At 35.3% G+C, this 23,717-nt stretch overlaps 1 protein-coding gene across 1 annotated transcript in view; it reads left to right on the forward strand.

Moving 5' to 3' along the window:
* The window catches only part of LOC127993367 (atrial natriuretic peptide receptor 2), a 42,705-nt gene extending 21,918 nt beyond the window's left edge, over nt 1-20,787 (forward strand). The window contains exons 8-22 of the mRNA XM_052591714.1: nt 837-957; nt 3,774-3,848; nt 5,808-5,885; nt 8,281-8,385; nt 8,628-8,699; nt 9,504-9,663; nt 9,785-9,940; nt 10,016-10,184; nt 11,935-12,081; nt 12,691-12,814; nt 15,386-15,454; nt 15,639-15,813; nt 17,548-17,646; nt 19,149-19,240; nt 20,279-20,787. Coding sequence (XP_052447674.1) covers nt 837-957; nt 3,774-3,848; nt 5,808-5,885; nt 8,281-8,385; nt 8,628-8,699; nt 9,504-9,663; nt 9,785-9,940; nt 10,016-10,184; nt 11,935-12,081; nt 12,691-12,814; nt 15,386-15,454; nt 15,639-15,813; nt 17,548-17,646; nt 19,149-19,240; nt 20,279-20,341 — 1,705 coding nt within the window. The 3' untranslated portion in view covers nt 20,342-20,787. The remainder of the gene's footprint in view (nt 1-836; nt 958-3,773; nt 3,849-5,807; nt 5,886-8,280; nt 8,386-8,627; nt 8,700-9,503; nt 9,664-9,784; nt 9,941-10,015; nt 10,185-11,934; nt 12,082-12,690; nt 12,815-15,385; nt 15,455-15,638; nt 15,814-17,547; nt 17,647-19,148; nt 19,241-20,278) is intronic.
* Nucleotides 20,788-23,717: the final 2,930 nt, after the last annotated feature.

A 23,717-nucleotide genomic window follows, 5' to 3' on the forward strand; every position in this document is an offset into this window, starting at 1 on the left:
GCTCTTAAATCGAGTAAAGCCCTGTTGAAATGCAGACGCTGCAGTACTTACACTCTGCCATCTGGAAGTGTTTTACACCTTTTAGATTGTAGTGGAATGTGTGGGGGTTGCTTTATTTTCTTGTACTTTATTTTAAGTGCTCTGAAACTTAATGACGATTCTCTTCATTGATTCCTACTTTCGCAACTCTTAGACCGCATCCATTAAACATTCAGAGATTGATTTGTAAAAAAAAAAAAGCTAATCTTTACTGTGAATAGAAGCTGTTGAGAAATAGCAGGTCCTCGGAGAGCTCCTCCAGATGTGTTGATTCGCTTGGAAGTTTCCCCATGTATTTATCCACATGGCTGGTGGACTGCTTGGTTTACTTGCGTTTAAAAATAATATGCTGGAAAGGGCACGACATCAGTGACCCTAAGATTGGCTCACATTGTATCGCCCCATCAAACTTCAACTCAGTCTGCTGCAAAAATTGTTTCCACCTTAGTTTTATCTTACACTGACTTTTAGTGTAAGGGTTATTTAAACTAATTGTGCAAAATTAAATGGTATTTCCAAAACATTTTCATGGTGCTTGCACATATCACTCTAACTAGACTTTTTCAACTCAAAATGCTTTCAACTCAAAGCATTAAACTTCTGCCTGTCACTCATCCTGCAATGTTTATGTTTATAGCAACCACCTAGCAATGCCTTAGCAACCACTCTGAAGACTTTGGTGACCACATAACACAGTGGAAAATGTAAAAATCTAGTTCAGCATCTAATGTTGCTGAAACATGTTTTTGTGTTTGCATTGGTCATTCATTGCTTTTAACCGATCTGCTCTTTTATAGGAAACTGAAGTTGGAGAAGGAGTTAGCTGGGATGCTTTGGAGGATACGGTGGGAGGAACTGCAGTTTGAAAGTCCCAACAAATATCATAAACGAGCAGGCAGTCGTCTCACTCTTTCCCAGGTACAAGTGCTCTCTGGTATTCTCATGGATCAAGCTGCATAAAACTGATATGTTTTCCAGTTGGCCATCTCTAAACCAGATATAAAATTCATTTTAAATGTGCAAGGATTAAATTTAAAATATACAAAAGACGAAATGTCTCTGAGTTTCTGTTTTTGTATAAACAACGTCAAATAAAGAGGTTTCCTCCTGTTTCAGCCCTTGTCCATATGGTTTTAATTTATCTCATAAAAATGCCTTTTTGGACTTGGCTGTTATTCCTGGCACTTGTTTTGCCATGTCCATTTAAAACGGCATTCCTTGGGAATTACAATGATGGCTTAGACAGTCAGTTGGTTGCAAAAGGTAGCCTGATTTAGTTAATCTGAATTCTCTTTCTCTTTGAAATAAAGAATAAACAAATTCATAACAAGCTCACAGGTTTTGCCCTTACGAAAGGAAAATATATTTACCAATATATTTCTTAAAATATATTGTGATATATTGTAATATATTACTTTCCCTTTTTATTTTCTAATATTTTATATATTTGAATACATTTAATAATATATTGATGATACATGTATCATATAATATATTGCAAAACATACAAATGATTGCCACTTTCAATATATTGCAATATATTGGAAAAAATAAATATATATAAGAATATATGCCTAATATATTACATGATATTTTCCAATATACTGCAATATATTTTTGTTTCATAAGGGTGTTCCCATTTATATTCAAAAACTAAAACAAAATGTGCTCAGTACCCTGTAATTTTTCAATGAATTTATATAAATGGAATAAACAAGACAGAAATGAACAGAAATCAGAAATTATCAAAATCTTTATAATGTATATATTTCATACACATTCTTGACACATTTCACATTCTTCAGGTTTAAAGTAGCAGACTCATATTAAACAATTATTCAAATGAGCTCCAGAAGGACTGCCTGGTCTCCTACTCAAAACACATTATGTATCATGATCTGCTGTGGATTATTAGCAGTCTTTTCCTATTAAACACACACACATGCACACACAAACATTTACAAGTACAGTGGTTGTCATTAGGTTCTTTTGGCTTCATACTTGGAACATGCGTTTTGAAGGCCAATGCATTTTCCAGGCCACCTTATACAGTATTACACATTTTGGAATCCATTCCAGTTTGTTCCACATCATTGGACTGAATGTATGATTCAGTCTACTCCCTTGATGTTATTTAAATGAGGCTTTTTTCTTCTCATCGTACAATAATATATATATATATATATATATATATATATATATATATATATATATATATATATATATATATATATATATATATATATATATATATATTTTTTTTTTTTTTACTCTGTATATTAATAAGTGCCACTGTGACTCAGTTAAGCTTTGGGAGTCTTTGAAAAAAAAAAAAAAACATTTGGTGCGAAGCATTAAAATGCACCTTCAGACATTTTTCACATTTTTGACATTTTTGTCAACTAAAAGTATATTAGACTTCAGAAGTACCACTTTGATTTTTTTTTTTCATCAAACCTGGAAGTAAAATTTAAATTTAAATTAAGTTTTGTTGCAAAATGACAAAAAAATAAAATAAAATAAATAAAAATGTTACATTTATAACTATTTTTAGATAGTCATAGATAGCCATAGATAGATAATTAAATTTGTGATAATCAAACGATGACACTGACCATGTGAGGAGTATGCAAAAATAGGTATTTGTTAAATTGAATAATGAAATTTTTGTAAAATGAAACTTTTCACAATTTTTTCAAATGCTATGCTGATAAATTAATTTGCAATCAACAATATTTATCTAAATCTAAATAACTTTTGGACCCAACTATAAATGTTTTCTTTTCTCATGTGCACAATGAAACTACTCTGTGTTAAATGCTTCCTCATATTGCATTCTAGTATATTGCATTCTAGAGTCTTATAGCACTCTTCAAGAGTCAGAGCAGGCTGTATTTTCTGAGGAGGTTCAAGTCTTTTAATGTCTGCAATACCATGCTACGGATGTTTTATGAGTCTGTGGTGTCTAGTGTAATTTTCTATGCAGTGGTCTGTAGGGGAATTAGTATGAAAGTGGTGGACAGAAATAAACTGGACAAATTAATTAGGAGGGTGCCTCTGTACTTGGCTTGGAGCTGGACGATGTTCATGTTGTGGCTGAGAGAAGGATGTTGTCAAAACTTAATTTAATCCTGGACAATCATTCTCACCCACTAAACAGTGTGCTGGCTGATCAGAGGAGCACATTCAGCCAGAAACTGATCACTGCCAAGTGTTCGACTGAGCGCTTCAGAAGATCCTTTTACCTGTGGCCGTTAGGGTGTATAACTCCTCTCTATAAGTGCTGGGACATTTATGAGTAATGCATGTGCAATGCATGTTCAGTTTTTCTTGTGCAATGCAATTTAAAATGTATGTGCAATAAGCGATTTTCATGTGCAATACAATTTGTTATTATTATTATTGCTTACTTATTATTACTAGATTAATGTGCAATATATAGTATATAACTATTATAACTATTATACACAACTTTTCTCATTCTATTGCACCTAATTAATTTTACATTTGATCTAAACTACCATTTTTATTGGTATAGTCTTATATTATTATTTGTATGTCTTACTTATTCATTTTTCATTTATTGATGGGAATATATTTATTCATTTTATTATTTTCTTTTCTTTTCTGTCTTTCTTTCTTTTTGAAAGCAGTTGTCACATGGAAAGCAATTTCCCCTGGGATTAATAAAGTTATTTGAATTTAATAGAATTTTCTCGGTATTTCCTTTGCAGAGAGGTTCCAGCTATGGGTCCTTGATAACAACTCATGGAAAATATCAGCTATTTGCAAAAACAGGCTATTTTAAGGTGCGGCTGAATTCTTCTTCCTCTGCTGCACATCCACACACACGTGTATTGACTGGAGAAATGGAGAGTGGGTGCACTAGTACCAACTCAATGTGTTGTTTGAGATAGTTTAATGCAGCTTTGCAGCTCCTAAAGTCAATTCACAATGCTAGGTGTGCTATGCCATGATAAATGGATCACAAATCTTAAAATGGTAAAAGCGTACACTGGAGGAAAAAGATTTTGCGGTGTGCAGGTGTATTATTTATAGATCTCTTTGTAATTAGGCTTCATGATGCCTTTGTTAATATTTTATATTATATAATATTATATTATAAACAAAATATATCAAATATATAAATATATAATAATATAAGTAATGGCGTAGTGGATAAGACACACACCTTTGGTGTAAGAGACCTGGGTTCGAATCCACTTTGAGACACCAATGTGTCCCTGAGCAAGACACTTAACCCCTAGTTGCTCCAGAGGCGTGTGACCTCTGACATATTTATAGCAATTGTAAGTCGCTTTGGATAAAACTGTCAGCTAAATGAATAAATGTAAATGTAATAATTATTTAGTATGAGTAAGGGATAATGTACATCCATCCGATTGTTTTCACAGGATAAACCCTGACCCTGAAGCAGCTGAATGTTCACAGTTTCACACCTACACAGCTACATAAGTAAATAATTAGACACGAAATAGTGATTTGAAATATTTTATTAGCTCTTTAAATGCAAAACTTAAGCAAAGAAAAATAGTTCCTAAAAAACGGCTTTGAGCCTAGATGAAAGTTCAGATAAGATGGACATTTAAGGCGTAATGCACATAGGGTCATATCTCTAATTACACAACTTTTCTCCACATAAATAATGATGAGGACATGTTATATGAGAAGAAAGTGCTTTTAAATCTTACCTGTTTATCATCTTAAATCCATTATTACTCTGGCAACAAGACGATATTACCCCACTCCTACTATTAATACTTAAGTCCTTTAGGTTTAATTTTACAGTAAATACAGTCAATAAATGATGTGCAAGATGATAGCAGTTACAGTTGAATGAAATGAGAGACAGCGCGGTGGTGTAATTATCTATGTGGTGAAAAGCGCTGTAATATGTGGTATTATTGTACCTTATTTATTATATACCTTACTGTACCTATTATCCTTTGCTTAGTATATACTGTAACAAATATATTTTTCATTGTTAGTTAATGTTTATACATTAAACCATATTAAATAATATTACTTAAGTACGTCACAATGCACAATCAGCCTGCAATTATTGCCAACCAAAACTGAGAAAATGTGAAATATTTATGTATATTGACTAAACTAAAAAGTCACTCTCACCTCTTTGTCCCACAGTGTAAGCTAAAAATGACACTGAGGCATCAAATGTCCACTGAGCCAGCTGAATATTTCTGCTGTCACTGTAGCCACTGACAATGACAAAGCAAATGTTCAAATGTATTGATTTACATGCCATTATTTCAGTATCAGGATAGACTGTCAAAGAGATCATTTTACTTTGTTCAAATACACAGTGGAATCTTTTATTGCTCCAAGGTTATTTTATTGCTCAGGAGCCTTAATTGAGTTCTCAATTTCATTCAAGTAATTTTGCCTCAGATCATGTCTCTAAAATGCAAAATAAAACAATTACAAAACCATTTAAATGTTTTAAAACTTAATTTTGTCTCCTGAGCTATGAAAGAGCACCTTTGAGCAATAATGTTTTTGAAATGTTAATTTATCCAGCTATAAGACTATAAGAATATAAAATTAAATTAAATTAAATTAATTTATGCATTTAACAGACGCTTTTATCCAAAGCAACATACAGTACATTCAGGCTAACATTTTTTACCTAACATCCTATATAAAAATGCTATAAATTTTCCATCATGGCAGTCTGACATTACCTTTCAGATCTGATTGTCTTTAACACTTGTTTCCTTTCACAACAGGGCAACCTGGTGGCTATCAAACATGTGAACAAGAAGAGGATCGAGCTGACCAGACAAGTGCTGTTTGAACTAAAGCATGTAAGAACATACCTTGAATCATGAGAGAGATTCTGTGTATGTTAAATTTGTATTTGTATTTGTATCCGAATGTGTTTGGGATAAGAAGACAAGGTATGCATTTTATGTACGTGTTTAGAACATTGTTTATTTGGGGTTTTTACAAGGTGTTTCGGAAAGAATATACTGACTTTAGACATGGAATATTGTTATGAAATAGATGTTGAAGAAATAAAGTGAAAGACCATTTTTTAAATCTGAATAATGGAATAATATGCAGTAACTAGGAATTGGTCATAGTCTTTAACTAGTCCAACTGCCACTTAGGGCCCTATCATACACCCAGCGCAATGCGACGCAAGGCGCAGCTGTGTGTTTGCTAGTTTCAGTCCGGCGCCATTCGCATTTTCCCGTCCAGCGCAACGTCGTTTAATTAGCAAATGCATTTGCGCTCATTTTTGCGCCCATGGGTGTGCTGGTATAAAAAAGAGGTGTGTCCAGGCGCATTGCTGCCACAATGCTATTTTAAGGAGCCGAAAATAAAGTCTGGCGCAATGTTTTTTCTTTGTAATTTAAAGAGCGTACACACTGCTTATTAAACACAGGGACACACAGCAGCACACAAACATGCCAAATATAAAAAATTAAAGGATTGCAATGCATAAGATTTTTTTTGTCGGCTAATATATATGCCTACATGTCATAATGGATAGTCATGTATCAGAATTAGGTTATTTGCTCTCACACGAACAGCTCCGTTTCATCTCGGAGACTCGTTCTGTCTTTGCGCTTGCCAAATTACGCCGTTAAAAGCAAATCCGTCATGGCACGAGTGCACCTGGCTCTTAAAGGGAATGGAAGATGAAAGTCTGATTAGTTTATTGCATGTTACGGCCAAAATATACTCATTAAGAGAATAGGGACAACACGTTTAGACCATGCGCCCGGGCGTGCCAACCATTTTTCCGTTGTTAAAATATCAAAAGTGGATTTGGACACGCCCTGAGTGCACCTGCGCCATGCGATTTACACTTTGCGTTTAGATCGTTAAAATAGGGCCCTTAGTCTATTATTGTGATATTTATTTTTACGCCGCGGCGTCCTACCAGTTTTTTAAATGGCCTTAGCAATTAGTTTCTCTGTTCTTTAAATGCATGATTTGTTTTATTATTATTTTCATTCATCCTGTTTAAAGCATCACTGCTATTCTCATTCACACGGATATCTTTGGCCACAACTTCATGTTTTTTTGAGCAGCCCACCACAAGTGTTTTTAGAATGCCATATCAAGTTAAACAACATACAGAACTCATCTTGACCACCCAGTGTGCTATTTCTAAATGCAAGAATGCATATTATGTAAAAAACCCTCAAAGAAAAACATCCAACCATGGTAAGATAAAAAAAAAATTCAATATTAAAATAATATTTAGTTGTCCAATTTCAAGCTATTTTCTGATAAACCACAAAACCCCAACAAACCATTACGAACCAAATCATGGTTGAAACAGTTCTGAACAGAACTGGCTACAGTTCTTTTGTCATATTGGATAAGGAAGGTCATTATAAAGTCGAGTACATTGCATTGTGGGATACAGTGTTCCCAAAACTTTTTGGACATCTATGGTATTGTCTGCATGCAGAAAATTCTAATGCTATGCACAGTTTTTTACAAAGCTGAAATAGTAGGAATCATATTTTAGTATGCTATACTATTCATAGGCTAAATCTGTTCTCTCTGTCTGTCTGAGACGATCGTGATTAAGTTTGAGCCTAAAAAAAAAAACTAAACATGCAGTGAGTCCATGCTTCCCATAACAGGCTTATTTGAAGCCTAAGTTTATTTTGACAAGGGAATTCTTATTCCTAGGGAAAGCTGATAAGACCAGCCTTGTGGCCAGTTCTAACCTGCTCAGCTTTGATGGGAAAACTGCATGGCTTGGTGCTTGTGTGGTAAAAAGTGTCATCACTGCAGACCGTGGCCCTGGCAGCCTGATTAGCTGTTGGGACAAAATGAAATAAAGGTCCAGACAAAGACAAATGGGAGTGGGGGGGGTAAAAATAGGGAAGTGGAAACTTTCTTCTTCGCTCCCACTGACATGTCCCCTTCAGTGTTATGGAGGTCAGAGGTTGTGCTAAAGTAAACTTTACATGATCTTATACAGATTTTGCCACTCACTGTAGCTCCATAATGTAAATGTTTTGCCATGCTGTTATAGACACGGTCTGAAAAAAATAAAAATAAAACCTTGGGGAAACTAGAAAAAAAACAATTTCTAATGATATTTAAATGTATTTTATTTTATTTTTAGCTTTATTTTACTGGTCATTGAGATTTTCAGAATAAGTGAAAACCATACTATCTGTCAGCAGCATACAGATTATAATTCAAAACCCATTTTGTTGTTACTTATAGATGAGAGATGTGCAGTTCAACCATTTGACAAGGTTTATTGGCGCTTGTATCGATCCACCAAACATCTGCATTGTGACAGAATATTGCCCCAGGGGAAGTCTCCAGGTAAACACTCTCAAGTTTATGCTTAAAACTACTTTGTTTCATATATATATATATATATATATATATATATATATATATATATATATATATATATATATATATATATATATATATACATATATATATTTGTGTGTCTGTGTCTGTGTCTGTGTGTGTGTGTGTGTGTGTGTGTGGTTGTATGAAAATAACTTCTGTGTATTTAGATGTTTTCCAGTGTTGAATTCCAGTTTGTTCTTTCACAGGACATCCTTGAAAATGAGAGCATCAACCTGGACTGGATGTTTCGATACTCACTGATCAATGACATTGTGAAGGTTTGTGAGACAACTGAAATCTTTATAAATGTGTATCCAGAACATACTTGAACCCTATTCATTCACACATTTTTTTTATATGTATTTTAGTTTACTTTAGTTAAATGATGGTCTTTTTAGTTCTGGAATTAAAAACATCATACATTAAAAACAACTCTTCCCATGGCTTTTGAAATCCAGTAAATATAGCGTGCCTTTTAAAATGTCTAATGTATTATTGAAAATGCCAGATGGGAAACATAATCATAAAGCAGTGTTGGTTGATTATTTGCTTTTCTGAGACGTGTCCCATTTGTAAAAGAAAATGGCATGGTGTCAAAGATAGCATGACATTGTTTTTGGAAAAGATATAAAAATAATTTCTCTCTGAACGCTATCCCTCAATTAATTAAAGTAACCAAATCTTCTGTTCAGTGTCAAAGGTAGAAAGCCCTGGCACATAAAAGCATTTGGTGTTTGCTAAAAAATTGGCTTGGAACAACAACAAAGTAAACTGTCACTTAAATGCACAAATCATTCCTTTTGCTTTTAAGATGGAAAAAATGTTTTAAAAGCATTGCTTGATTTAAAAATAGCACTTAGACCAAGGCCACCTGAATTTATGGCTGTCAGATATAATTGCCTAGGAGTTGTTCCTCCTATATATATATATGAAATAATATGTTCTCTGGCTTCTATCAACCCAGAAATGTTCTTAATGCTTAAAGTATTATTAAGATTAATATTCAATGTGTATTCTGCTCTATTCTGCCCCATAAACTGTGCGTAAAGACATAATGTTTTGTTTAATGCTTGTGCTGCCAGGGAATGAATTATCTGCACAACAGTTACATTGGCTCCCATGGCAATCTGAAATCATCTAACTGTGTGGTGGATAGCCGCTTCGTTTTGAAAATCACAGATTATGGTCTGGCAAGCTTCCGTTCGTCTTCTGAAAATGAAGACTCACATGCACTGTATGCAAGTAAGAACCTGCTAAGGTTTTCTGTTTTGATGCATGAAAAATCAGTTGACTTTTGTTGCAGTGATGATTCAGTCCCTAATGTGACCATATTTAGTGACTGCTTCCCAAATGGATTTTTCAGAAAAGCTATGGACGGCCCCAGAGTTGCTGATATATGATAGGCATCCACCCCAAGGAACCCAGAAAGGCGATGTGTACAGTTTTGGGATCATACTACAGGAGATAGCACTAAGGAATGGCCCATTTTATGTTGAAGGCATGGATCTCAGTCCCAAAGGTAAGAGCCCTAAAGTTAAATACATTTAAACTGATTTGTTGAACACCATTGACACGTGTTTGGTTTGGTTTACAGAGATAATCCAGAAGGTGCGGAATGGCCAGAAGCCATACTTCAGGCCTACCACAGATAACAGCCGGCACTGTGAGGAGCTGACCATCTTAATGGAAGGCTGTTGGGCTGAAGACGCTGCGGAACGGCCTGACTTCAGCCACATCAAGATCTTTATTGCAAAATTTAACAAGTAAGCACTGCACACTTAGATCTGTTATATTTACAAGAGGTAGCAGCAGCATTGTATCTCTGAACAGACTGCAGCATCTGTCCTAGAGCTGACAGCTCATTGATAAACAGCTTTTATTGATGTGAGTGAAAGCTTTATGGTTAATTACCCAAAGGAGCACTTGACAGCCATTGACAAAGTTCCACTAAAATGCCTGGTATGTTTCACGTAAAAGAGGACCATAAAGCCCAGTCTTCATTATATAAATGCATCTTGTTTAGACATGTTAGTGATTAGACAATGTTATCTGCGTATAAACCAGGGCAGCATTTCCCCAGATCACAGAACTGATTGTACAGGCCAACTTAAAATTACAGGCTGTTTCACAAAAGCTCAGTACCTGAAGCAGTACCTGAAAATTGTTGTAGATCAAGTGCATTGTAAGGAGAAAGACTTGTGCAGTCAACTGCAGGAGAACTGCTATAAATTACATCTAATCTCAATGCCGTTCCAGTGCTGGTTCTGGGAAGTGAGGACGAGACGATCTAATTGCAACTAGACTTTTATTGAACAAATCAAAGAAGTTACTCCCTAGACAGCTGGAAAATGCTGAAGTTTTATAAAACAAAGTCAAAACCAAACGGAAGACTTAAATAGACATGATAAAAATCAACAGAACAAAGAGCAAGTGCACAACAAAATCAGTGTCCAACTGGAAGTGGGAACAACGGGACAAAAGAAAACAGGAAAACCAGGTCAAAAGAAAATAAAAGTATAAAACAGAACATAACTGTCACAGATGCTTACATTTTATGCACTGTAGCTAAAATATGTATGTGATATTAGTAGACTAGTATAAATGTTCTTTTACCTTTATCCATCCAGCTCATCCTCAGCTCGTACTCATTTGGGTACAGGTATTACCATTGGAGAAAAGAGTTATTTGAATTCAAATGGGTAATAACAGTTTGGTAAGAAATTTATTTTCAAAGCCATGCTTCAGTGGGTAGTAATATAATTTATCCAAATGGATATGGGAGTGCAATGAGGGGGGGGGGGGCACAACTAGTTTATACACAACTAGTGTTTTTAAAATATGTGCACACAGAGTGAAGTTTTAAAATGGTGTAAAAAGTTGTATTAGTTTTGTGATTGTATGTTATAGTTAAATATTTTTAGGACCTCAATGGAAATTATCTTTATTACATTATTATCCAAAATAAAAATAAAATAAATCTTCCCGTAAGTATGAGCAGTATTTGATTATTAATATATTCAGTTGCCAAAGTTAAAATCAAGCATTGAGAAATGTGGCTCATTAGATGAAAGTAGCCCTGCAGGTCTGTATGGGTGTGCTGCATGTAGGAGCGAGCTCTGACCCCTAAATAGAACAATATAATTGAGCAAAACACATGCCAGCAGCACGATTCATCCAGAATCGACCACACTTCATCATAAGTGCTGCGTTTTACCGCCTCGTCAGATGCAACGATGCTATATTCCTTATGAAGTACACTGCACTTAACTGCAGAACTGAGTACGTTTCCTATTTTCAATGCCATTTTCATGCTTTTTTCTTTTTTTTTTTTTTCATAATATGCTGCAATCTCTCCAGATCATCTTGTTGAATTATTGATGGGTTACCGGTGATTTCACATAATTGTAATCTTCTACTGTAATCTGTCTTCTGTAATTATAATCATATATATCTGCTGTAATTACACACCATGTGTAGAAGCAGGTGTCTAATGTTTTGTTTTTTTCTCAACAGAGAAGGCAGCACCAGTATTCTCAATAACTTACTGTCCAGAATGGAGCAATATGCCAATAACCTGGAGAACCTGGTAGAGGAGCGAACACAGGCCTACCTCGAGGAGAAACGGAAAGCTGAAAACCTTCTTTACCAAATCCTTCCACAGTAAGAATCGTGTTGTGTAATTTTCCAATGCAGTTTCCAAACTTTTAATTGGAGATTGAGGAAGAGATAGCTATTATTTAAAGAGTTCTCTTATTACTAGATTACTTGAATGTGACGTCACTTCTACCATATTTTTTATCTCATCTAAAAATGGCTTATTCTTCTTTGACTATAGTCTTTTTTTTTTTCAGATAATTATGTAAGCGGTGAGAACTTTTAGACTGGCTTAAGATGAAGCAGACAAGCTGACTAAATATAGAGTATTAAACCCTATAAGGATATAGCTAGGAATTAACTAGGGTCATTTATTCTTTAATTAAAGCTCATTCTTAAATTATCATAATTGATCACAAAAGTGATCTTGGGTCTTATTAAGGGAAAGCTGCTGAACTAAGCTCCCCTATTTCGAAATGCTGTAAATCATTTTCAGTTTGTTTATACCTTTCTTTAGTTTTTATATAAGGATTTATTAAATGAAATTATTTTCTGTGTTCAACTATGAATTGTTAAACTAACTGATAGTTTGCGGCTACATGTCTGCTATTGTTTTTGGACTGGTGTTTGGAAAATAATTTCATGGTTCACATCATAACCTAATTCTTCTCACAGTTCAGTGGCAGAGCAGCTCAAGCGTGGGGAGACTGTACAGGCCGAAGCCTTTGATAGTGTCACCATCTATTTCAGTGACATAGTGGGCTTCACATCAATGTCTGCTGAGAGTACACCATTACAGGTCAGCACATTCATTTTGAATGATCTTAAAACTCTCAGATTATTTCTAGGTATAAATTAGATTTTGAATCTTTGATTTTCAATGTATCTTCAGTGGGAAACTACAGTTGCATCTCAATAAATTAGAATGTTGTGGAATGTTCAACTCAAGCTGTGAAACTTGTGTATTAAATAAATTAAATGAACACAGACTGAAGTAGTTTAAGTCTTTGTTTTTTTTTAATTGTAATGGTTTTGGCTCACATTTAACAAAAACCCACCAATTCACAATCTCAACAAACTAGAATACTTCATAAGACCAATAAAAAAAAAAAATGTTAGTGTATTGTTGGCCTCCTGAAAAGTGTGTTCATTTACTGTACATGTACTCAATACTTTTGCTCTAATTACTGCATCAATTCAGCTTGGCATGGAGGTTTATTATATTATATTATATTATATTATATTATATTATATTATATTATATTATATTATATTATATTATATTATATTATATTATATTATATTATATTATTCATTTATTACCACAGTTTCCAGAAACACAGGGTCAAAATTGCATGTGCAAAAAATAAAACAAATAAAATAAAATAAAATAAAATAAATGTGCTGTTTAAATAAACTCACAGTAAATCGCTGCTAGTTTCAGATTATAAAAAAAAAACATATGACTTATGTTCTGGAAATTATGCTATATTATTTAATAATAATAATGCTAAATATATTATTATTTAAAAAATATGGACAATGGACATATTTCATATTTTGTCTGCTCTCTTTGTGGTTGAAGTGAATATAAATATATTTAGTAAGTGACTATCCTACAATATTTTATGATTATGCAAGCACTGCACATCATTTCTATTGCAAGCAACACGTAGACTTATACTTATAGCAAGATGTAGTTAACATATAGCAAGATATAGACTATATGTTATGAAGTTTTGCCCCAAGATGGTCATATATTCTCACTTGATGCTCGTGCAATAATGAATTCTGTGCCAGACATCCGTAATGTTGTGTAAAGAAGAGTTTTTATTTTAATTAGCAAATTTGAAGATAGTCGCAACCTTCATCTCCCCTGTAATAAATCTTGAAATCCAGCTGTCTTTCAGTGGTTAAGCTTATAGCATGACAACTTCATAAGGAAGCTGGCCTCCATATTAATTTTGTCATATTTTTTGCTGTATGTATGCAAATATGTGTCTCTGTAAGGCCTCTTTCTGGGCATACATCCAGGGATGGGATCGGGGGAGAGGATGGGGCTCGGGGAGAAGGTATTTTAATTTGAGGGAACCATTGAGAGTTCAAGCAGAAACACATCACAACAGTCTTAATTCGCTTCATCTCTATGATACATGGCAGAGCTGCAGACACAATAGACTTTTATTATACATTCTGTTTGAACTGATTTTTTTCTTCTTCTGGGGCACAGATGTAGAACTATTTCTGTCAGGTTCTCATAAAAAAATAAAAAAAATCTCTTGAATCAGAAGAAGTCTCATCTGAATATAGTCAAACTAATGAATTTTGGTGAGAATGAGCTGAACAGAGCAACATGTTTTGTATCATGGCTGATTTCAAAGAAATCGTCAAATGGACAGCACCTTCATTAATAAATGCTTTCAGTGTTTCAGTTTAGTGGGGTAACTGTCAAGTGTCTTTCCTGGATGTCTCTGGATTTAAAGGATTATTTTCTATGATTTATTGGTTTAAAAAGAACACACACACACATACACACACACACACACACACACAGGGGTTACACAAAATTATGTGAACAGCCACAATTATAGGAGTTAATATCATTCGTGCAGACTACAATAAAAAATGTTTTTGTGATTATCTTTTAGTTATCAGAGTAATATATCTTGTTCAGCAGTGGTTAGTACAAGTGTTCTGTGAAATGGATTCCTTGCCAAGCAGGGAAAATCAAGGGAGCCTATTTAGCAGGAGTATCTGTAAGCATAACAGGCCAATTTTTTGTTTGTTTTTCTTTACAGTTTTGACTATGTGAACAAAGCATGGCAAAACTTCATCTGCAAAGAAGAACAGTGGGCGAAAACTGAAAGTAAATGATAGGGACTGACGAACAATAAGAATGATTGTGTCCAAACAACACTGAAATACTGCAGCAAAAGTGACTGCAAACCTCAGTATCCACAATATATCTGTTTCCACAAAAACTGACCACTGAGAACAAAGCCAACATCCACGAAAGAGCTGTAATTGCTAATTATTATTATTATTTATTGCTAAATTCTAAATACAAAAATGTGAAAAAGATGTTGTTATAATCTTAAATCCTGGACAGCATGAGCTAAAAATTTTGAACTTCAAGAACAACTTCCTTAACATCTGTGAAGCAATTGGCCGATTGGCACAACGTTACTGTAGATTATTTCTACAAAAGTTTTTACAGTTGATAGCTGTAATAAAAGAAATTTGTGGTGAAATATCTTAATAAAGATATATATATATATAATCTTGATTTAGTTATTTATTTATTACTTTTAAAATTGTTGTAATAAAAAAAAAAGTGCTGCTCTTAACAGTGTTCTGTTACTCTGCTCAGGTGGTGACACTGCTCAATGATCTCTACACATGCTTTGATGCCATCATTGATAATTTTGATGTATATAAGGTAAGTGTCTTTTTTAAGGCAGTGCAGTATCTTTTCATAGGTAACTGTAATACACTATCTATCGATTTGATAGAATGTGATTTTATAATCAGCATATTAGTGTTTCTGAAATTATTGCAGTTTTAATCAGATTATTTGAAGGCTTAAAACTGTGAAAAATTCTTTATTCTTTTGCTCATGGCAGGTGGAGACAATTGGTGATGCATACATGGTGGTCTCGGGTCTGCCTGTGAGGAATGGGAAGCTACATGCCCGTGAGATAGCCAGCATGTCACTGGCTTTACTGGAACAGGTTAAAACCTTCAAAATCAGACACAGACCCAACGATCAGCTACGACTGCGAATAGGAATCCACACAGGTATCGTAACTGTTTCACAGATTCCATTATTAATATTCATTCATTTGGTCATTCAGTCAAGTGTTGACTAATGTTGAGAAAACCATGGCAAGTTAAGGCCAAGCAATGATTGTGGATAATAAATGCATATGAATATTTGTACAATAACCCATAAGAAAATGTTCAGAGGTTGCTTTCAACTTTGTCTCAGATTTTTTCTCCTAAAAATATAAAATATATAAAACATGAAATCTTAAAATTTAATAGCCTTGAAATTTAGACAGTTTAGGCATTATTTAAGGGTATAGATCCTTAGAATGAGGCTGATAGCTCAGATATTTTTTATTTTTTATAAGAATTGCTGGCATTCATATTGAATTTAATTGTATATGTTGTCATCTTGGCAAATCTAAAGTCAAGTCAAGTCACCTTTACCGATACAGATTGTAATGAAGCAATTGAACAGCATTAAATAGGAAAACAGTGTGTCAATAAAGCAAAAAGGCAGTTCATCATTGAATTCAATTATGTCATTATCCTGCTAAGCTCAGTTTAAATAGTATCAGTGCAATCAAGTCGATGATATTGCTGGATATTAAATGTGCCCAACTAAGCAAGCCAGAGGCGACTGCAGCAAGGAACCGAAACTCCATCGGTGACAGAATGGAGAAAAAAACCTTGGGAGAAACCAGGCTCAGTTGGGGGGCCAGTTCTCCTCTGACCAGAAGAAACCAGTAGTTCAATTCCAGACTGCAGCAAAGTCAGATTGTGCAGAAGAATCATCTGTTTCCTGTGGTCTTGTCCTGGTGGTCATCTTGGAGACAAGGTTTTGACTATGGATCTGTATCTGGGGCTCTAGTTGTCCTGGTCTCTACTGACATTCAGGGCTGTAGAGGTCCTTTCTAGGTGCTGATCCACCATCTGGGCTGGATGTGTACTGGATCCGGTTTTGCGGTGAACATCTGATCCAGATACAGGCTGGCTCTGGTGGCTTCGGTGACCTCGGAATAAGAGAGAAACAGACTAATATTAGCGTAGATGCCATTCTTCTAACGATGTAGCAAATACATTGGGTGCTTAGGAAGGGTTCCCTAAAAACAGTTTAAGACCTTGTTGAGAACTTCTAAAAAACACATGAGATTATAAGTTTTTTTTCTTCTCTTAAATATGAGACAAAAATCTTAAAGCTTATTATTAAACCTAAATCACACTTTTTCTCTATTTACAACATTATTTATTTTTTTTGTTTCTGTTTCCATTGAAGTATCTGTTTGCATCTCTTTTATGTAATAGGAGTGCATTTGAAATGTAAGGTGATTATCAAGTCAAATCACCTTTACTTGTAAAGCTCTTCATACAATACTGATTGTGTAGCAATACAGTGTCAAACAGGAAAATAGTTTGCCAATAATGCAAGAAGACAATAACAAGTCATTTTTGCAGCTAAAGTCCATTGATGATTCAGAGAGGTCATTGTCCAGTTCAGCTCTCTTCCAATAGTGTCTGCACAATCAGCCAAGCATCCCCAACTATAAGTAAGCCATTTGCGACAGTGGCAAGGAACCAAAACTCAATCAGTGACAGAAATGGAGAATGTCATATTCGGTACATGTGATCTGATAGTTGCCTGTTGCTTTTGTTCAGTCGATTTTTTTTCCCAACCTGTCAGGAAGTATTAGGACTGTGTATAAGCAGTTACAGGATTCCAAAAGTGACTTAATCTCCCTCTTTGCTGCATTTGTGTGTGTTGAGCAGGCCCTGTCTGTGCTGGTGTAGTGGGTCTTAAGATGCCCCGGTACTGTTTATTCGGAGATACTGTCAACACGGCATCCCGTATGGAGTCTACAGGGGAAGGTTGGTGACAAAAATATGTTTTTGATCTTTGTTCAGAATGCAAAATTGTTTCCACACCATGACAATGCAGCATGATACTATAGCTCCTTTCACACTGCACGTCGGACCCAGCAAATTGCCGGAACATTGCCGGGTCGCCTTCTGTGTGAAAGCAAACATGTCCCGGGATTGATTCCAGCATTGAACCTGGGTTGGGGACCTAGTAACATTGCTGGGTTAAATCCCGGGACGAGCGCTGTGTGAACAAAAGCCAGATCTAATGCTGTGTCGTGGTGATGACGCGCGTTATCGCACGACTCATTTACCAGCTGTTTGGAGGAAGATCAACGTTCACGACAAAAAAATATGTGCAAACTGTAATAAGGCAGAGATCAGTTCGTTCCTCACTTTCCACGCTGACGCCGAGATCGTTCGCTTGCTTCAGTGAAAGTATAACATGCCTAACGTTTTCGACTCGTATATTACACATCACGCGCTGATGTCACGTGTCGTTACGGGACCTTTACGTGTTGTGTGTGAAAGCACGCACATATCCCGGGTAATCACTGGCAGTGTGAAAGTGCAAAATCTTGCGACCCGGGAACAATTGCAGGAACACTTTACCTGTGTATTTGCCGGAATCGCAGTGTGAAAGGGGCTTAAGTTAACTACATCTTGGTTTTGTGATTTTGTTATATTAACATAGAAAACTGTTAGTTACTTTTATTTTGTTAAAGAAATTATACTTTTGTTCAGCAAGGATACATTAAATTGATCAAAATTGAATTACAGTAAACTCATTTATTATGTAACATAAAATTCATATAAAATGCTGTTGAACTTTCTTTTCATCTAACAATCCTGAATAAAAATAAATCATGATTTACACAAAATTTTAAGCAGCACACCTAAATTTCAACATCAATTATAGTAGGAAAACTTTCTTGAGCACCAAATCAGCATATTCTAAAGTATTATGTGACACTGAAGCTTTGCCATCACATGAATAATTACATTTTAAAATATGTACCTTAGAAGGTAGCTGCTTATGTGGACAGCAGTCAGCGAGGCAGCTCACTAGGGTTGGAAACAAAGCTCCTCAGGAGCATTGTATACTTGTATTTTAATATGCATTTCACCAGTTCACAAGTAATAGCTGTTGCTCGTGAGACTTACCACAAGTATCGACTCTGGGCTTTATTAATAATTAATAATTAGTGACAAGGACCCAGTATCCAACATCCGGTTAGATTTATGGCATGTTTACACTTTGTTGCAGCTTTAATGCACTCTTAGCCATAAGGAGTCCCGCACTACATGGAGCCTCTCAGATTAAAAGCAGTATTCTGTTCCTCCTATATCCAGGACAGATTGCTCATTGTCCCATACGTGTAGTGTGTCTGTTGTCGTTCTTATATGTGGTAAATCATATTTTATCATGGTGTCATCTCACTCACAGCTGTGCACTTATAGTGATTGGCTGTTACTCTATTGATTGTTAATGACTATCATTTCCTCCACAGCTCTGAGGATACATTTGTCTTCAGCCACCAAAGAGGTGCTGGATGAGTTTGGCTACTTCGAACTCCAGCTGCGAGGAGACGTGGAGATGAAGGTATGAGGCTTCACTTGTGCTTGGTTTCTGAAATGATACACTATATGAATGTGAGAGAAAAATAAATTTTTTTGTGATCAGTAATAAAGAATAAATATTTCTCACTTTAAATTAGGTCACGGAAAATATGGGAGAATGGCATTAAATAATGGCTTGAAACCAACCATTGATAATAAATTAGATTTGTATTTACCGTCCCTTATTACAAATACATTAAGAACACACACACACACACGTTTGTTTTTGTGAAAAGTGGGGACATCCCATAGGCTTGTATACTGTACAAAATGTATATTCTATGGCCCTACACCAACCCTAAACCTAACCCTACCCCTCACAAGAAACTTTGTGCATTTTTACTTTCTCATAAAAACTCATTCTGTATGATTTATAATTGTTTTGAAAAATGGGGACATGGGTTATGTCCTCATAAGTCACTTTCTCCTTGTAATACCTGTGTCATACCCATGTCAATATACACAGTTGTGTCCTGATATATGACACACACACACACACACACACAAAACTAGATTTAGAGCATTTGAGCATTTTATAGCACAATCTTTAATGATTTAAAAACTGTAATAGAATTATGATTAAGATTAAACAATACTTAATGACTGCAGTATATTAGTTCATCCAGTAGGATTTTGTCAATCCAGTAGGATCAATTCAATCAACAGAACATTGATAGAGATTTTCTATAGAAATTCTGTACAAAATCCTTTAGGTATTAGGCATTATTTTCCCACCAAAACAATAAATAATCTGTTCCTATCACTTTCATATTTTCAGATATCCTGTGAAATCTGAACATTTAACAATGCTCTGTTGTGTTGATGTTGGCCTTTCATACCAATCTGAGACTTAAAATGCCTGGATCACAATAAAGCTCCGGTTTCCACCACCTGTCTTTGCAGAATTCTTTAGTCTTTTCATTATGAAAAGAGCATATTGCTTCGTAGATTAGTTCCTCCAGTGAGCTGTTTGAGTGCTATTTGATGCATGCTATTGATTGGTGTTGTTCCTCTCTTTTAGGGTAAAGGCAAAATGAGAACGTATTGGCTTCTGGGAGAGAAGACAGATGTCTATGTTATCTGAGAGCGCTGCTGATGACAGGAAGTCACCAGGATCAGAGCCACTGTTTCATATATTTGTTCTGTGTCTGCAAGGGTTTCTCGCTCTTGCGTGGAACAACGCATTATAATACCTTTTGAGGGAGGTTAATTCAGGTATATTTCATACCTGCTTTAAAACTGCAAAAATTGTATAGTTGTTGTTTTTTTTTTTTTTACATTTAAAATTTCTTGTGCTGACAGTTAAGTAGGTCTTTCTCGGTGAAAGTCTTATTTTTTTTTGTCCTTTCTATATTTAGATTTTTGGAAACTGGTGATGTGTATTTGAGATCTTCTTAACTCATTCAAAAGAATTGAATGGTGGTTGTCTAGTCTGAGGACAGAGTGAAGTTTTATCATAATGTAATATTTATATATATGTATATCCAAGACATTGTAAGATATTTTGTTCAGTAAACTGAATTAAAAGCAGGTTCTTGTGTCATTATTAGCAAAACTTGTAAATAGTCTCACTCTCAGGAATTGTGAATATTAATGTATCCTTTCCCTCTCAATACACCTTCCCAAAGGGCTTTGCAGCTTATTGGCAAAACAGACAAAGAGAAAACTGCACACTTGAATATCTCAGTCTTTCTTAGAGCTACATTAACTGCAACTCTTAAGCTAAATACTCCACTAAATACTCCACCTCCTTATTGATCACAACCTAAAAAAACCTCTTGGAAAGTATTCAAAAACCATTTAACCCTCTCAGACCTGATTTATCATTTTTTTAAAGTATTCATTATTATTATAATTTTTTTATATTATATTTGCTCTTCTACAATATAGAAATGAGTCTTAAAAACAAGATTTGTGACAACTCTTTTAATTATAAAACTTTTCATGTCCACTACAATGGACTCCAGGACCGAAGCAACATAAAAATCCCCACATTTTAATCATACTTATGAAGTATAGTTTGTGTACTAGAGTTGAACTATATGTTGAAGATTTTGAAAAGAACTGTACTGTATGAATGGACAATGCAACAATGTAGAAACAAAGTAAGATTATATGAAGTCTCAAAAAAACTTTGTTTCTGTTGGTTGCAATGGGTGAATGTGAGTATCAGTGTAAATGTCTTGTGTGTTTGGAATGAATTTATGTGTCTGGTTGTTTTGATAAATATATGATTGTATACATTACAGCATTAATGCATCAGTGTGTTTGGAGGGGATTTGAGAGTGTGTGTTGCTGTGTATTCATTGATCTTACATCCACTAGAGAGAGAGAGAGAGAGAGAGAGAGAGAGAGAGAGTATGTAGCTTAATCTAACTACTGTAAGATATATAGCATATTTTTATAGTATGAGATACCAACTGATGGTTAGTTTCTACTAATGTTACTGTAACCCTCTGTTTAAAAAAAGATAATAATAGAACATCATTTTCAGTATCCCCATGTCATAAAGCATTTGGTGTTACTCTCTTTGAAACCATACGCTGCTCGTTAAAGAACATACAGCTCTGATTATTACTGCTCACTCAACAGTTTTGTGGTAAATAGGGGTGACGTCGTGGTCTGATCATTAAGAATCCATTTGGCATCTGTGCCTTTAGTGCACTGCATCTGTGTGTGTGTGAACTCATGTTCACAGCTGCTTCTCACCCCCATGATTCTTAATTACCGCCCACCATCAGCTCTGTCACAGTCAATGCTGTTGCCAAGTGGTCATTCTGCAAAGCTCTGCGCACTGATATATACTCAGCAACAAAACTGATTTACCAGGGCTTTATGAAATATAGGCACAGCTTTTAGTTTATAAGTATGTTTAATTACAAAAAAAATATGTTATTATTAAATATACGTCAAAATCACCTTCTGTTGGTTTCAAATAATACAGTATAAAACATTGATACTGTTTCGGCTACACACACACACACACACACACACACACACACACACACACACACAGAGGGCCCTATCTTGCACCCAGCGCAATTGACTTTGTACACCGACGCATGTGTCATTCCTATTTTGCACCTGCGCAAAGCGCGCTTTTCCCTCCACAGAAGCACGTCGCTAAACTAGTGAATGAACTTGCGCTCCCTGGGCGGTTCAGCGCAAAAAAGGAGGCGTGTTCCGGCGCAAACAATCCCTGGTGCTATTTTGCTGTTCCATTAAACAATTGCGCCACTGACCAGAAAAAACCTAGTCTAAAGTCATTGGCGCGTTGCGCATTGTTCATTATGCTATTTTAAGGGCGCAAGCTTGACCATAATGTATAGCGTGCACAACGCGCATACACTTTGCTCATGTAATCTACACAGATGCAACAGTTATTTTTGCAAATCATAAATTGTTACACTAAAAAAATATTAACACATGAGAAGACGGAAATCATTGTGAAATCTTGCTTACAAATTATTCAGGCTAATAGTAGTAATTAAGGATCAGACCTGTTTGCCCGATAGTGGCAAGACATATATGTATATAAGGACATCTGACAAATTTGTTTGTCCGTCAAGAACCAGAAAAAAAAAAATCGATGAAACAATTGTGGCTATTTCCTCCCACACCTGTTTAACCGACGCTATTTTGGGTGGGTTTCTCCCATCCCCATACAACACAACTTCTCTGTCTTTCACTGCTCTTACAAGAACATCAGTCTCCTCGGCTGTGAACCGCTCCTGGCGTGCGCCTGGTAAATACGCCATAATAATAGCAATCCATAATGGAACTTGCGCACCTGCTTTTAAAGGGAATGTTGGATGACGCTCTGATTGGTTTATTTCACCTTACGCCCAAACCACACCTATGAATAATGAAGCTACTTCAGACCAACCCATTTTAGATTTGCGCCGGGCGCAAGAGCCATTTATCCCGCCGGGAAAATAGCAACAGCGCCGAGACCCGCCCACAAAGTTACTTGCGCTTCGCGCTTTGACACTTGCGTTTCAGATCGTTAAAATAGGGCCCAGAGTGAGAGAAAATGATTTAAATGTATTTTTCCTTGAAGCGACAAGATTAAATTGTTTAGGAATTAAGCCAGTTCAAAGGCTTTCTGTGGAGTTCCTCAGAGAAAACAAATTTTGTAAAAACAAAGGGAAACACTGAATTAATGAAGTCTAAAATTACTTGTTGCCATAGTTACCCAATGTTAATTTCTGCTGTAAGAGGAATGCAGCGACAGAACAGCTCTGACTGACAGCACAGCTGTGTGAAAGTAAGCATCCTGATACAAAGAAACAGCACATCAGTTGATTTTCAACAAATAGTTAGAGCTCTCTCTGAGGATGAAAAAGGCTGCCACCTGCACCCAAATAAACATTTTTCTAATTTGGCCACAAAAAACAAGTAACTTAATTTTACTAGAGAAGTATTAACTAGTCACTTGCTCTTCATTAAAACATTTGTTA

The sequence above is a fragment of the Carassius gibelio genome, chromosome A5, assembly GCF_023724105.1.
Source record: "Carassius gibelio isolate Cgi1373 ecotype wild population from Czech Republic chromosome A5, carGib1.2-hapl.c, whole genome shotgun sequence".
Taxonomy (NCBI): Eukaryota; Metazoa; Chordata; class Actinopteri; order Cypriniformes; family Cyprinidae; genus Carassius; species Carassius gibelio.